This window comes from Lupinus angustifolius, unplaced genomic scaffold (assembly GCF_001865875.1).
Source record: "Lupinus angustifolius cultivar Tanjil unplaced genomic scaffold, LupAngTanjil_v1.0 Scaffold_60_126, whole genome shotgun sequence".
Lineage (NCBI taxonomy): Eukaryota > Viridiplantae > Streptophyta > Magnoliopsida > Fabales > Fabaceae > Lupinus > Lupinus angustifolius.
The window spans coordinates 1-14,881 of NW_017723007.1; the positions used below are offsets into that span (position 1 = coordinate 1).

A 14,881-nucleotide genomic window follows, 5' to 3' on the forward strand; every position below is an offset into this window, starting at 1 on the left:
CATTGTGTATTCTCTTCTCCCTTATCTCTTTGATTATTTATTTGTTTAATTTCTACATATATTTTCCATTGCACTTTAAGTCTTGATTTTTCAGAAAAAGTGGCCATAATTTTAAGTCAACTAATTCACCCCCCCTCTTAGTTGCAATCTTATTCTTACATAGACCACCTCTTCTTCCTATGCCCCATCTCAGCAAAAATTTGGCAGGTTGTCCTCAAGTGGCTAAAAAACACACAAGCCTAGGAGTTGGAAAGAAGAACTAATATGGATTTCCCAACAAACTAAAGGAAAAAGTGCCAAATGCAAGATATTGAAATGTGTTATCACTGAAGCTTTGTATGAGATTTGGAATATGAGAAACCTTTGCATTTTCCAGGGTCAACCTATTAATGACAATATTGGTCCTAACATTGTAGAAACCATTTGTATTAGGACTAGCCAGTAATGCCAAACTGAATTTGTATTGTAATAAGCTTGACTCTAGGTGATTCCTTTTCATAGTTTAGCCTCCTAGTGTTTTCTCCCTGGATCTTCGATCGGTTGTACTTATGTGTTTTTTGGTAATAGAATTTCCACTGTTCCAAAAAAAAAATCATTTGGATAAAAATTTGCAATTCAACTAGTTTTGTCATATAAAAAATACAGTAGAAAGTTGCTAGACTCAAACAAGACATATAAAAAAACAACTAAATATTTATCTCAGATCAATTATCATGAAATTCCTTAAATTACATATTCACAATATTATAAAATAATTTAATACAATAATGATTATTTGCTTTTTACAAAATATTTCATATTGTTTACAAAAAAATAAAGTTGGGACTTGTAAAGTTACAACCAATATACATGTTTTCACAAAGTCTGTCATAAACCAATCACAATAAAATAAAAATAGAAAAAATAATTACTAATTAATTTTTATAACTAGCATATTTTGATTAGTATGAGACATGTTTTGGGACAACAAATCATTGTTTCTGGAATAGATGTAGCACCGCCAGTATGGCAACATTGTAAGAAGATTCTTATCCACAACCAAAGCAACTAGAACATCAAAGACTCACCATTCAACACAACACAACACAGCACATAAACAGAAACCAAAAAAATGGTTACTATATTTTCTGCATGTTCAACCTCTACTTTTCTTTCCCCTACTATTTTTCACAACAAGGGCTTGTCCTTTATACCCAAAGTTCCACCACTTCAACTCAAAAAACCTCTCCATGCTAAGTCTCTTACTTCTTTAGAAACTGACATATCACTTTCACCAGCAGTCCAAACCTTCTGGCAGTGGCTTCAGAAAGAAGGTGTTATATCAAACAAGACCCCAGTGAAGCCTAGTGTGGTTCCAGAAGGACTAGGACTTGTTGCAGTGAAAGATATTTCTAGGAATGAGGTTGTGTTGCAGGTACCTAAGAGGTTGTGGATTAATCCAGATGCAGTGGCAGCTTCAGAGATTGGGAGTTTGTGTAGTGATTTGAAACCTTGGTTGTCTGTTGCACTGTTTTTGTTAAGAGAGAGGTCAAGGGATGATTCTGTTTGGAAGCACTATTTTGGAGTTCTGCCTGAGAAAACTGATTCTACTATATATTGGTGGGTTTTTTTTATGAATTTGTTGTCTCAAATCATATCTCATGCATTATCTTGTGTCAATAAAAACATAACTAAAAATGCTAAACATTTATTATTATTTTAGTTTTTGCTTCATTATCATTAAACGATACCTATAAGACAAAATTTGAGACAAGTTATTCTTCTTTTGGTTCAGTACTCAAACACTTTCTTAATGGGAATTTTGGTTTATTTGCTAATGGTTGATTGAGTTGGTAATTGTTTATTCCAGTGCAGGTCAGAGGAGGAGCTTTTAGAGCTGCAAGGTTAGTGATGTAGATGCTTATTTCTACTAATCATGTAAAAAGAGTAATACTATACAAATTGCATTAAAATGTGTGTTTTTCTTGTTTAATTATTGTTAAAGAAAGTGATGTAACAATGGTATTGATTTTTTTATGTACAAAGCTATAAATATCATTACTCATTTGCATAAACAAGTTCTTAATTAGAAGATGCTTTACAGACTAATGAAATTTATTTGTTAGTAAATGGTGCAACACTTCAATCATGTACACAATGATCAAATGATAAATTAAATGATCAAATGTTGCACAACATAATAAATGGTAACCAATGGTCTAATGATAATGAGTTCAATTTTTCTTTAACTATAACCTTATGTTTGAGTCTTCTCAATAAAAAAAATTTACACCTTGAGTTTTGTCCACTCACAATGAGGGATGGAAATAGTTGAAATAAGACTATTTCTTAAACACGCCTGAAATATATAGTAGCATGAGGCTCTTATTTAACCATTTAAAAACTTTAAGGTCCAAATTTGACCTTTTTAAAAAATTAAGACTTAACCTATTTACAAATTCTATTTGATATATAAGTCTATTTAAAACTATCTTCTTTAAACAAACTTATATAACAGTGAACAAAAACCGATGCTATTTGATCACTGGGTTTCATCAGATTTAGGGTATGTTTAGATTTAAATTTTGACCTGATTAATATTTAGGATCATGGAAGAGATAAGTATGACTCGACTCAACTTTTCACAAAATCACTCATTTATCATATTTGTATGTGTCTATTCAATTATGTATAGATTAATGACATTTTTTTATCCAAAGTATCATTGATTATCTATTTTTATCATATATACATAATGTACATGATTAACAAAATATTTACCTATAACATTTAATAAAATGTCAAATTACATATCTGTAATAATAAATAATATTAAGAAGACTTTATCTAACATAAAAATGCATTATATTTAATCAGGTCTAGGGTCGGGTTCAAGTTCAAAGTTAGCCTGATCAATATTTGGGTTCGGGGGTTAGCCTGATCAACATTTGGGTTCAGGTTAGCCTTCATGCTTAGGGTCGAGTTCGGGTTAAAAAATAACTCAACCATTATTTAGGGTTGGGTAAGGAATAAGTCTTATACGATCCAACTCAACCTATGTTCACTCCTATTACCATCAATAAAATTATATTTTTTTATTCAAATATAATAAATTTAACTATATTAAGATGGTATAATATAATTAAATAAACTTCTCTGATGTATCTTTCACTGATATATCTTTCAGATGACTCAAAGCTTAATATGTTAAGTTAAATTATTTTTTAAAGAAGTTTTAACTTTATAGTTAATATCCAATTTCACCTTTATAAATTATTGCATGTACACTTTTGATAAGTGAAAAGATAAAATGATTAATTTAACATATATTTGATATTTTTTAAGATTATTTTGAGTTTCTTAATTTTTCAGGAATTTAAATTAAGGATGGCAATATGGGTTTGGCCCGATGGGATGACCCATTTAGATAGTCATTTTTAGTAGGTCGGGTAGAAGATTTGAGCTCTTTTAGTAATAAGGGTCGGGCTGACCCATATTGTCACAAATAGTTGTACATCTTTATGACAATCCATGATCAAATTATTTCTTCTAATGATTTTCATTTTGTTATGAAACCAAGGATCAAAAATGTAATTATCATTTAAATACATTAAATTTCATCAACAAGAATGTACCTATGAAAATTTCAGCAACTTATGATCAAGAATGTAATTATCATTGATTTGTTCTAATGATAATGTAATGATGAAAAAGAAGAAGATTTGAAAGAGGTTGATAATTATAATAATAAAAAAGTTGAGATATCTTTTTTCCAACAGAGCATCTAATGTTTAAAACTTAGGAGTTAGAAATTTTATTGTGATCTACGAATCTAAAAATTTAAGATTACGTTGGCTTCTTGTTTAGAACTTATAAGTTTTAAACTAAGACAATATGTTATTGTGAGATTGTGGAATTTGCTTTGTAATTTTTTAGTTTTAAATGACATTTTGAGGCGTGATAATTATTCAATTTTGAAATTGTGATTGAGTTTGTTATAAATCTGCCAAATATGAGTTGTAGTGACATTTTGAGAACTTTTAATAATATGGAACAATTTATTGCTTTATTGCTGCATGTTTCCAGCCACAATGTTCTTTCCAACTCATTTCAATTTAGTTGGAACCATGATTAACTAATGCTGAGATTGAAAAAACATAATTAATGGTAAAGGGAGCAAGATGCTTTAGAGTTATCAATTGTGATGTTTGCAACAATTCATGAAAATCTGAATGAACTGATATCATATCTGTAGGTACTCAACTTCTGAACACAACACTAAGTGTTAAAGAATATGTACAAAATGAATTTCTGAGATTGGAAAAAGAAATCATACTCCCTAACAATAAGCTTTTCCCTAATCCTATAACGCTGGATGATTTCTTCTGGGCATTTGGAATTCTCAGATCAAGAGCATTTTCTCGTCTTAGAAATCAAAATCTAGTTATAATTCCACTAGCAGACTTGGTATGTTCCTTTTCATTTTCTATCTTTTTGTATCCTGTTTGATTATAGAAATATAAACATATAAAAATGTATGATACTCCTAGAGTACACATTATTTTAACTTATTTTTTCAAGTTCAATTTATGGATCAGATAAACCATAGTGCCAGAGTAACTACAGAAGATCATGCTTACGAAGTTAAAGGAGCAGCAGGACTTTTCTCTTGGGACTACCTATTTTCCCTGAGAAGCCCCCTTTCTCTAAAGACTGGGGATCAGGTAAAATGTTATTGCCACCTCTTATGCTTCTTTTCATATTCCAACTTACTATACCCCATCAAAATAATGAATATATATCCCTTTAGGTTCGTTTGTGAATTGAGTCTTGGATGGGAAGGAAGGTAAACAGAAGGCTTGAGAGTCGTGAAATATACTTGTGATATAGATATGAAGTCTTCATTTTCCATTACTTTCCTTTAAAATCCAACTCGCAAACGATACCTTAAGGGCTTTCCATCATTAAGAACTTCATGTACGTTTTAGTTTATGTTAATCATTACAACCATGTCTGAAGAAGAAGAAGACAGTTAGTTGTCCGATTACTTGTATCTACCCATTGCTAGATTTGAAGAGAGTTCCTCAACGCCCTTAATTTTCTAAGGATCTGTTTGTGAGTTGATTTTTGGAGAGGAAGATAAAACTTCAGAATCATTTTTTTTCTCTTCATTTTCCTCCAAAACTCAACTCACATAAGTATGAAACTGGATTTTTGTTGTCGAGCTTACTTTGCTATTTCCTTCTGCATTAGTGATGGTGATGCAATACCTTCTTGCCAGTAACAGAACCTAGTTCTAATATATGGGAATAACCCCTTCATAGACTAACTTCCACAAAGTTAATGACCTTCTCCTTTTTTAAATAATTGTGATTTAGACCTTTATTACCTAATCATTTATTTATTAAACTAACTACATGTCACACCCACATGACATGAGACATTAAGGCCTCATTGTAGATCACAAGCTTATATATGAACTAGCCAGTTCTAATGTATCAAAGGAAAAGAAAGCATTTTGTAGATTAAGTGCATTAGTGCTGGTGTTTCAGTATAATTTCACTTTCCATATTGTATTTAGACTCACAAACTACCTCTTTCATGTTGACAATTTAATGCTTCTCCATTCTAGTTACATTGAAAATGGAGCAGTTGATAAGATAAATTACAGTCAAGGTATAGCTAGTTACACATAATGTAAGAAACTTTTTACTGCAGGTATATATCCAATATGATTTAAATAAAAGCAATGCTGAGTTGGCTTTGGACTACGGTTTCGTTGAACCAAATGCAGATCGAAATGCATATACCCTGACACTGCAGATATCTGAATCAGACCCATTTTTTGATGACAAAATAGACATTGCTGAGTCCAATGGTTTTGGTGAGATGGCGTACTTCGACATCTTCTTTAACCGCCCGCTTCCACCGGGGTTGCTTACATATCTGAGACTTGTAGCTCTAGGAGGCACTGATGCTTTCCTATTGGAATCACTATTCAGAAACTTCATCTGGGGTCATCTTGAATTGCCTGTAAGCCGGGGTAATGAGGAGCTAATATGCCGAGTGGTTCGAGAAGCCTGCAAATCTGCCCTTGCTGGTTATCATACAACCATTGAAGAGGTATGACTGTGTGTATATTAATCTAGGTCAGGCAAACTCATGCACATTGCAGCTATGTTCATTATTATACTATTATATGGATATTTTATGATGCAATGGATGAACAATAAGTTGGTTCCATCTCATTTTATACCGTAACCAGAAAATTGGCAAGGAAGAAAAATAGAGGTATTGGATGGAATGAAACTATATCATTCCATTCCATTTCACTTTAGTTAATTGAAATCTGTGCATTCCATCATGAGGATAACCAAAATGAGTTTTTGTAATTATAACCAAATCAGATTGTTGCTGACAAACTTTAAAACCCAGGAAATACATATGAAGTAACTATGTTAAGGCATATCCACTTTATGTTTTGAAAATTTTGAAGTTTATTGTGCTTAAGAAATAACTAACACAAGCATGTGAATAGCAGGATAACAAGTTGAAAGAAACAAATCTAGATTCAAGGCTTGCAATAGCAGTTGGTGTAAGAGAAGGGGAGAAGAAGGTATTGCAGCAAATTGATAAGATCTTCAAGGAGAAAGAATCAGAACTGGACCAGTTATCATATTATCAAGAAAGGAGACTTAAGGACCTTGGACTCTGTGGAGAAGCTGGTGAAATCATTGGAGGGGACCTTGAAAAATTCTTCTAATCATGTAAGAACGACACGGTAGGATTCGGTCGCAAGTTGGCTTTTGAAGAGGATGAAAAAAAATGGAAGGTTTTAGAGCTATACGGCAACTCTATTTCATGATTCTCAAGTCTTCCCTCTCATTTTTTCCCTCCAAAATTCAACTCGCAAACAGACCTTTAAGACATGTTGGTATACGAAATATTACAATAGAAATCCATGCTATGCATTCAAAAGATTTTTAGAGTGTCATAATCATGTTTTTGATTCACCTCCTCCTTTTATTGCTTCTTACAACTCATTACTTGACTGCTGCTTGTAAGGAGGAAAATTGAATGCATGAATTACACTTCTGCACCAGTGAGAATAAATTGCGGAAAAAATTAATTAATGAAGGGTAAAAATGAAGATACAGCTTTTGCAAGCCTCATTAGAAGCTGACATTTCTTTTTTATTGTTTCCTCTTTTACATGATCTCCTACGAAATCATGTGTATATACTAAAATCTCTAAGACCTTATGCCGGTAATCTACATTCTTTGACACAGCACTTGAACAACTTGGTGGAAAGGTACAATTTTTAGATTCCTCTTTCTAACTCATGGTTGGGAAGAAGAGTACAATATCTACATTCACAAGTCTGTACTGTCATACTTGACTAGAGTTAATAGGACCTAGAAGCACTCATGAGGGTTGGCATAGAAATAATCCTCCTCCTTTGGTTTGTCTACAACAACTCTACGAAGAGCCGGTTGTCCCATTCTTTTTTCGTGAACCCGTTGCACGGCATGCACAAACTTATCCCATGAAATGGTTCCATTCTGATGCATGTCAATCAATTCTACAAGCTTTTTCCGATCCAATAAGATGGATTTTTCAAAGCCAGAATACCTGTAGGAGAACTAATTAGAAGTTTTCTATAGGTATTGATTGAACCTGATTTTGGCCTTCTATATAAATCAAATTGCAACTAGCAAAAGAGAGTACATACACATACCTGCGATGTCCTTCCACAAGTTTTGCCATATTCCCATCATAGGTAGGAATAAAGATGTTACTGGCTACTGAAACCATAAAATCCAAAGCTGCCATCTGCGACGAATGATTCTGGAACTGCTGCAACTCATCATGGACAAGTAATGTTTCTTTTTTCGCCTACATAAAGTAGACAAATATTTTAAGACAGGCATAAAATGAGTAATTTAGATGAGACTCCACCTACAATTGTCAACCCAAGTGCTGAAAAACTAAAACTATGAAGAATGTGAATTTTTTTTTGAAGTATGTAGTCGAATCTGCATATAAATATTTCCAAAACAAATTTTAAGTGGAAAATGTTCAAGACCCTCAGTAATACATTACCACAAGTCAGAATCATTAAGCAGCATTTTATTTACAAATATCGAAGATACAAAAATAAAAGATATAATTGGCGACGAACTCACAATTCTTGGAAACGCAGCTCTGAGTTCTGCAAGTCTACGTTCACCACCATAAATCTCGCCAGATGCAATATAGATCTGTGTCTCTCTGTCAAAAGCTAAGGCTTTCAAAATTAAGGCTGTCTCCTCTGGGGTCAAAGGACAGAGACCTTGTGATCTCCTCTCTTCAGACACTATCTCCTTTTCTCTCCACCAAGGGAATGCATACCTGAGTTACACGAGCAAGGTCAACACTTTATGTCAGATAGATCCATCCTTTGCCAACTAGTTACAAAAAACTTAGATCACATGATTCCGTTATTTATTAAGTCATGGTAAATAGTGTATGTTGAGATTGATGAGATAATTAGAAAATTCTATATTTGATTAGGTTTACTAGATATGATGATAATCATATATGTAAAGTTGTAAACCTAATCAAATACATAACCTTCTATGCCAAATCCAATGTATCATATGAACTATAGATCCACTGCTCTACTCCAACTAGATGGCGCCTCCACCAGCACAAGCACCAAGCATCTTCGAGTCTCACTAAATAAAATGTTTATTTCTCATTTGGATTCTATGATAGAACATGAGGCACAGTGAATTAAATATTAAGAATCAACGTTCATTAAGCATGATGTAGACAACAAACGTTATCTTGATTTGTATCTTCACAGAAACAATCAGACAAGACCCATCTCTCAGTAAACTACATACAGAAGCAAGACAGACTTAAAAACCCATACATAAGTATATGTATCGCCAAACATGAAAGATAAATGACCTCATCTGTTTGAGCTCTTCAGCTTCTTCATTAGTGCAACCACGAGTACAACCTGAGAAAGCCAACATGTCCATCTCATATCTCAGATGCAATGCCACAAAAGGTCCCTTGTCACGAAGTATCTGGACCAATTTTTGCCCCAAATTCTCAATTTCAGGAGTGAATTTAAGTGCCTGGTAATTAACTCGACATCTAAGTTTCTGAAGATCAAGTGGGAGACCATTGTTTGCTAGACGTGCATCTGTTTTGTTGAAGTGTACCACCTTATACTTGCTAAAAAGTGGCAGAATCTGCAATGTAGAATCAATATCATTGAATTAAACTCAGTATATGTACTACTGAAAATATGAAGGGGAAGGGGTTTAAGAAAAAATAGAATTTTATTACTTTAACAAACTTGATTACTTACTAAGTGCTACGTTAGGACCTAATTTGGGTTTTGCCACATTAGAAGTAGCTCATCTTAATTGATAACATACTAAAAGTAACCCATATCTTAAAATTGTACTTATCTTCATACAATCAATCCTTATTTCAATTTGATAAAATAACCAATAGATTCCACTGTCTTCTTCTGTATCCTGTATTTTCCTCTTCTTCTGTCATTTCCTAATTGAGGGATTAGTCAACAATAATGCACTCACAAGATACCAATTCTGAGCTCATAAGTGGTGACAAATTATTATTGAGACAAATAGAAATTTAGCTGAGCCCGATGTTTATTTAAAAGTTCTCACTGCTTTTTAGCCTAGGTTCATCTAATAACAAGATCAAGAGTAATCAAACTACTATTCCACAACACAGCTAATAATTAGTAATGTGGCCTTCTCTTTGACTGAAAAGTTAAAGGCATACAGTCCTAAAACTCTATATGTCAATGTCTTAAAAACAAAGGGGAAGAATTAAGAAAACTCTGACTATTTATAAAAACAGTTTTAACTTAAATGCAAATAATAGAATATGCAGACCTGCTCCAAATAATATTTTTCATTTGACCAACTAACAGGAGGCATATCCAGGGTGGAGGATCCATTTTTCGAAAGAAACCTTTTGGGCACTCTTTTCACTATTCGAACTTCATCTCTTAGAGAATCCATGAAATGCCTCACATCAAAAATGTCCTCAAAGTTACTGCAAAATGAAAACTACAAAACTTTAAAATGACAAGGTGGTCAAATTTGAGAAAGCTACGAATTTTTTTCAAAACAAAGGATATACCTAGGATCTGCCCAAAAGGATTTTTTATCAAGCTCTGGAACAACTAATGTGAGATTCAAAAGTCTAGCAACCGTCACCATGTCACAAATCTGAAATACCAAATCTTATAAATGAATACTTAAACTTATTACAGAATAGGAATAAAGAAATGGCAGAATAGGAAGCACAAACCGCTGCTCGCATTTGATTCAAACCACCATTGCAGGATACTCTTAGAAAGCCATTACTAGTATACTTTCCTGCAAGGTTTCAGGTCATATGGCTTAAGCATTTATCAAAATGTGTGAAAAAAGAAATGTATAAACAACTAATAATATATTATCTGCCAAAAACCATATATTTATAAGTATATCACATAGAGTCCTTTAAACAACTAAAAACACATAATCTTGGAAACCAAAAGAACAACAAGCAGCCAGAATTTTGGCCCGACAGTTGGGCATATATTAATATCCAAAACAAAACTAAAAAGTTACAGGCAAACTGCCTCAAGTGACCAGCTACAAATAAATCATATACACAGATTTGAGTATTAAAATAAGTTACTAGGCGAACACATGAAAGCAAGGAATTGAGTTATGTAATATTCTGCAACAATACTTTCTATTTCAAGTAGTGCATGTACATGTAAAATTATTTCTTTTATTTTGCAATAGTACATACATGATTTTTTAGGGACATTCATACATGGATATCTTAAAAGAAGAAAATGAAAGTGGGGGATATTTAATTGTAGTCTTATTTGCTTTCCACTAAATGATAGGGAGAAACATGGGTATATCAAATAAAGGATTTAAGCTGGGTAAATGAAATGGATAAATTCTTTAAGCATATCAAGATCTTCTGTAATCTAAACTTCATTATACCAAAAAAGTGCCTATCAAAATCAAGTGAAGTTCTACTGAGTGCTGAACAGCTATAGTACCAGAAACGCTACATGGTACTGAATTATGTTGGGCACTGAAGTGTCAACAAGTAGAGCCAAAAATTAAGTGTAGCTGATATAAGAGTGCTGAGGTGGACCAGTGTGCATACAAGATAAAATTAAGAATAATGCATTTGGGATAAAGGAGGAGTAACACGTATTGAGGAGAAGACGATGGAAACTTGTCTCAGGTGATATGGCTGTGTAAGAATATGAGCATGGAGCGATAGTCATAGAGGATTGGGTGAGAAAAGTAGATCAACCGGAAAACAAGTAAAGTAATGGGTGTGGAGGAAGACCTAACAAAATTTATGCCAAACCAATGAAAGGAGTTTACTCTAAATGGCTTTTCTGAAATTTTTCCTTTTTGCAGAACAAAATGGCATCAACTGATCTGTGAAGTATCCATAAAATATGACTTGGTTGGTATTGTTTGATGCCACAAAACAGTATAGGGAAAATCATCTTTGGCAGGGAGTCCACAAAACATTACAGTGAATATAAAGCAATTAATACTGATATTCATAAATCATAATTAGAAGGTGAGCCTCGGCACAACGGTTTCGCTTGTGAGGGTAAGGTCGTGCACATCTGTCCTCCTCAGACCCCACTAGGTGGGAGCCTCGTGCATCAGACCACCCTTTTTATTCATAAATCATGATTCACTAAGATCTCTACATTTGAAATACTAATGCTGCCATCCTACACCCTCTATCACAATTTCATAATAACCTCAAGGTTATTTGAAAACCTGATCATGAAACTCAATTAACAGCCATCCAAAGTTCAAGGCATTAATAATTCATGTCCCTACCTGTCTGATTACATAAACCACAACCCTACTTTAAAACATGCACAAAAACAACAACAAAACTGTTTTCCAACTACAACTACATTTTGTGTCTATTACCATCTAATAACAAAAATAACACACTGTCAACAACCTAGGTTTCATTGCTCAATTAAATCATACATAAGGTTGCATTACTGAACCATAATTAAAGCAAACAAAAACTTGGTCACATAGACAACACTCAAGTATTTGAATATAAAACACTAACTTGGAGGAGTAAAAGGAGGAGGAGCTTGAACAACTCCATTTTCGGCTTCGAGAGGATGTAATGTTGTGTGATATATTCTACTTGTAATCCCAGAAATGAAATGTGAATGCCACAGTTCACTTAGTGTCACTAGCTGAGCAAGACATGTCCAAAGCACAATGCTTAAACACACTCTAACGAACCAAACCCGCAATCGATTCCTTGGAATCATAGGAGACTGAAGCTTATCACACCTAACCTGAACACTCTCTGTTCTAATCTTCATTTCACTCCTACATAACTCTTGCAGCTTCATCATCATAAAACTTTAGACAATACAAAACAAAATGTAACAAAAAATTAAGCAGTGTAAATAAAAAAGATTATCACATTCACAGCACAGTACATTGCAAAACTAGTAACACCATACCTGAAATGAACCACACTAAGAAGCTTTTGAAGAAAGCAAAATCGACCCAGAATTGATTTTGAAGCGAGTGATTGTGGGTGAGGCTCAAAATATGATCTTTATGCTTCAATTGCTTCAACAGAATTTGAAGCTCTTCAAGAAAATGGATAAAAAAAGCAGGAAAAATGCTATGAAGAAAGAAAAAGATTGGAAGAGCATGAAAAGATAAAGATCCAATGGAGAGGGGGAAGATAAAAGATCAAATCTGAAGAACCAAACACATAAGATTCATGCATTTCGATTTTTTTTCTTCCTTTTTTCTCTTTTTGTTGTTGTTTCTTTTGGGAAATTTCAATTGAAATTATTATGGTTATCTACTACCTCTACAAAATTTGTGGCTTTTTACACTCTTTCTCTCTCTTAGATCGTTCTTGTTCTTGGTATGAATTTAAAGCTGTGGGCGTTAGATCAGTTGAGAGATTCAGGTTAGAACGAAATTGCTTCTTTTATTATTAAAAACATAGAAACCCTCAAATTCATTCAAAATATTTTTAAACTTCAATTGTTTATATTACCCACTGTCCAGTCTCTCATACTTTGTAACAGAACTTTACCCAATGTCACCCATTTTAGGAAAATAATTAATAAAAATTTTATATAATATATTAACTTCCTAAATTATATGAATAATCTTATATACAAAAAATGTGTAATGTGTGGGGTACTTTAATTACTCTTGTAAATTGCACCCAACATTTATTTTATTTCATGGTAAGTATGATGTCAACAAATAGACCATAGCATATGGAAAATCACTGTCATATTTAGAAATTATGTGATAGTCATATTTTCTTATATTTTGATATAACTCATCTTCGATTTATATTCTCATAGATATACAATCTCAACATCCATCTCATTTCAGTATGATGAATTCATTTATGTGCTTATCCGTCTACAAATCTCCAAGGACCATTCCTTGTCTGAGTATTTTGCATCCACAACCACACCCTCATTATTTTTTAACAGAAAATAATATATATTTTTACTAAATTTCATTCTACCCATAAGAAAGTGGTTTAGTAGGAAAAAATAATATTACTCTTTCTAGACATCATATATTATTTCGGGGGAATCTATTTGCCCTTAGAAAAATGTCTAAAAACACCCTACTTTTTTTAATAAAATTTATGATAATCCAAATTTTATTTTTTAAAGCGGAGTAAGACATAACTTAACCAACAAGCTGTTGGTCTACTAGTGTAAGGCTTTGCAAGATCTTTGTGATTAATAGGTCAATGATTCGATTCTTTATGAATGACACTGGTTGGAATGAGCAATATACATCCAAAAGAGATTAGTTTTACCCAAAAAAAAAATGAGGATATACTTTCGGTATTACAAAAAAAAGACAACTCTACCTCTAACTAACACCTAAACCTCACATTCACACTCTAATTAACATCAGAGTTCTATACTTAATTACTGTGATTTGCAGGGTACTGAGGTGGGGACGTTATGCAGTGTTGAATAGGAAAATGTCAAAAAAATATTTATGGACTCTAAAGTATAAAATACACATTTAACTTTAAAATTTTATGGAAAAAAAAAAGAATTACTAAAAGAAGTTAAATGCATACGTATATCTAAAATTAGTGCAAGGGAAATGTGAACTGTTTTTTGTTGCATTTTTATTTATTGTTATAGTGTGTGTGGGGCTTGAGAATGAGGCCTGAGGGAGAAGATAGAGATAGTGGGGTGCACGATTACAACAAGTGGTTTGCACATGGTGGCTAGCTCATAGAAGCAATATGGATCATAGTGGAGCATAGGGAGGATAGTTTGCAAGTTTGGGGCTCTACAATTGGAGATCAATGTCAAGTGCATGGTGACTTGTGATTATGGATGACAACGGGTGTGGATGGTTTTGGAGGTGCATTATTTGATATGTTATGTTCATTCATATTTGGACATACCCCATCTTAGATTGGCTTGATATCTAATAGATGTATGAGTATTTAGAAATTCAGAAATATTATAAAGTAATTGTGAGCAATTTATGCAATTTTGCACCTATTGCCTACAATATTATATTATTTTAGGCAATTAAAATGAGAGAAAAATAATAAAAAGATATAAAACATAATTCAAACACAAATTTAAATTATTAGCTAAACACAATTTAGTTTCCTCAAATGAACAAAAAAAAGTCATTTACTTCTTTATTAGGATTAAATGTTTATTTAGAAAGAATTGTTTGATCAACCTAACAACATAACATTACAATTACAATATCATTGTTTAACAATATAATATCATGATTATAGATTAATGTGATATTATAAGTGCAAATTA

General features: G+C 32.8%; 2 protein-coding genes across 5 annotated transcripts; one reads left to right on the forward strand and one right to left on the reverse strand.

Annotated features, from left to right (window-relative positions):
- Window positions 1–1,014: 1,014 nt before the first annotated feature.
- LOC109339197 (ribulose-1,5 bisphosphate carboxylase/oxygenase large subunit N-methyltransferase, chloroplastic-like) lies at window positions 1,015–7,081 on the forward strand. Its single transcript, XM_019576611.1, has 6 exons — window positions 1,015–1,599; window positions 1,855–1,883; window positions 4,235–4,446; window positions 4,578–4,703; window positions 5,698–6,102; window positions 6,521–7,081. Exons 1-6 carry the CDS (start codon window positions 1,112–1,114, stop codon window positions 6,740–6,742), a joined length of 1,482 nt encoding a protein of 493 aa, XP_019432156.1. The 5' UTR covers window positions 1,015–1,111; the 3' UTR covers window positions 6,743–7,081.
- Window positions 6,909–13,062, reverse strand: LOC109339196 (uncharacterized protein At1g04910-like). 4 transcript variants are annotated; one of them, XM_019576607.1, is made up of 9 exons: window positions 12,548–13,062; window positions 12,139–12,443; window positions 10,324–10,391; window positions 10,153–10,241; window positions 9,903–10,065; window positions 8,935–9,224; window positions 8,166–8,370; window positions 7,718–7,875; window positions 6,909–7,611 (listed from the first exon to the last, which is right to left on the reverse strand). In XM_019576607.1, the coding sequence occupies exons 2-9, from the start codon at window positions 12,437–12,439 to the stop codon at window positions 7,395–7,397; spliced, it is 1,491 nt and encodes a 496-aa protein (XP_019432152.1). In that variant the 5' UTR covers window positions 12,440–12,443; window positions 12,548–13,062; the 3' UTR covers window positions 6,909–7,394. The 4 variants fall into 4 exon arrangements, with proteins under 4 accessions (XP_019432152.1, XP_019432153.1, XP_019432154.1 ...); XM_019576608.1 differs by having other exon boundaries at window positions 12,139–12,410; window positions 12,548–13,061; XM_019576609.1 differs by having other exon boundaries at window positions 12,139–12,420; window positions 12,548–13,061.
- Between the last annotated feature and the right edge of the window lie 1,819 nt (window positions 13,063–14,881).

What these genes read in the sequence shown, in the direction of transcription:
- LOC109339197 (XM_019576611.1), top strand. Translation starts at nt 1,112, where the DNA reads ATGGTTACTATATTTTCTGCATGTTCAACCTCTACTTTTCTTTCCCCT. An exon ending in GGAGCTTTTAGAGCTGCAAG is followed by an intron (nt 1,884 to 4,234) that starts GTTAGTGATGTA and finishes TCATATCTGTAG; the next exon opens with GTACTCAACTTCTGAACACA. An exon ending in TAATTCCACTAGCAGACTTG is followed by an intron (nt 4,447 to 4,577) that starts GTATGTTCCTTT and finishes TTTATGGATCAG; the next exon opens with ATAAACCATAGTGCCAGAGT.
- LOC109339196 (XM_019576607.1), bottom strand. Translation starts at nt 12,439, where the DNA reads ATGATGATGAAGCTGCAAGAGTTATGTAGGAGTGAAATGAAGATTAGA. An exon ending in TCCTCCTTTTACTCCTCCAA is followed by an intron (nt 10,392 to 12,138) that starts GTTAGTGTTTTA and finishes GAAACCTTGCAG; the next exon opens with GAAAGTATACTAGTAATGGC. An exon ending in TCCTTTTGGGCAGATCCTAG is followed by an intron (nt 10,066 to 10,152) that starts GTATATCCTTTG and finishes TTCATTTTGCAG; the next exon opens with TAACTTTGAGGACATTTTTG.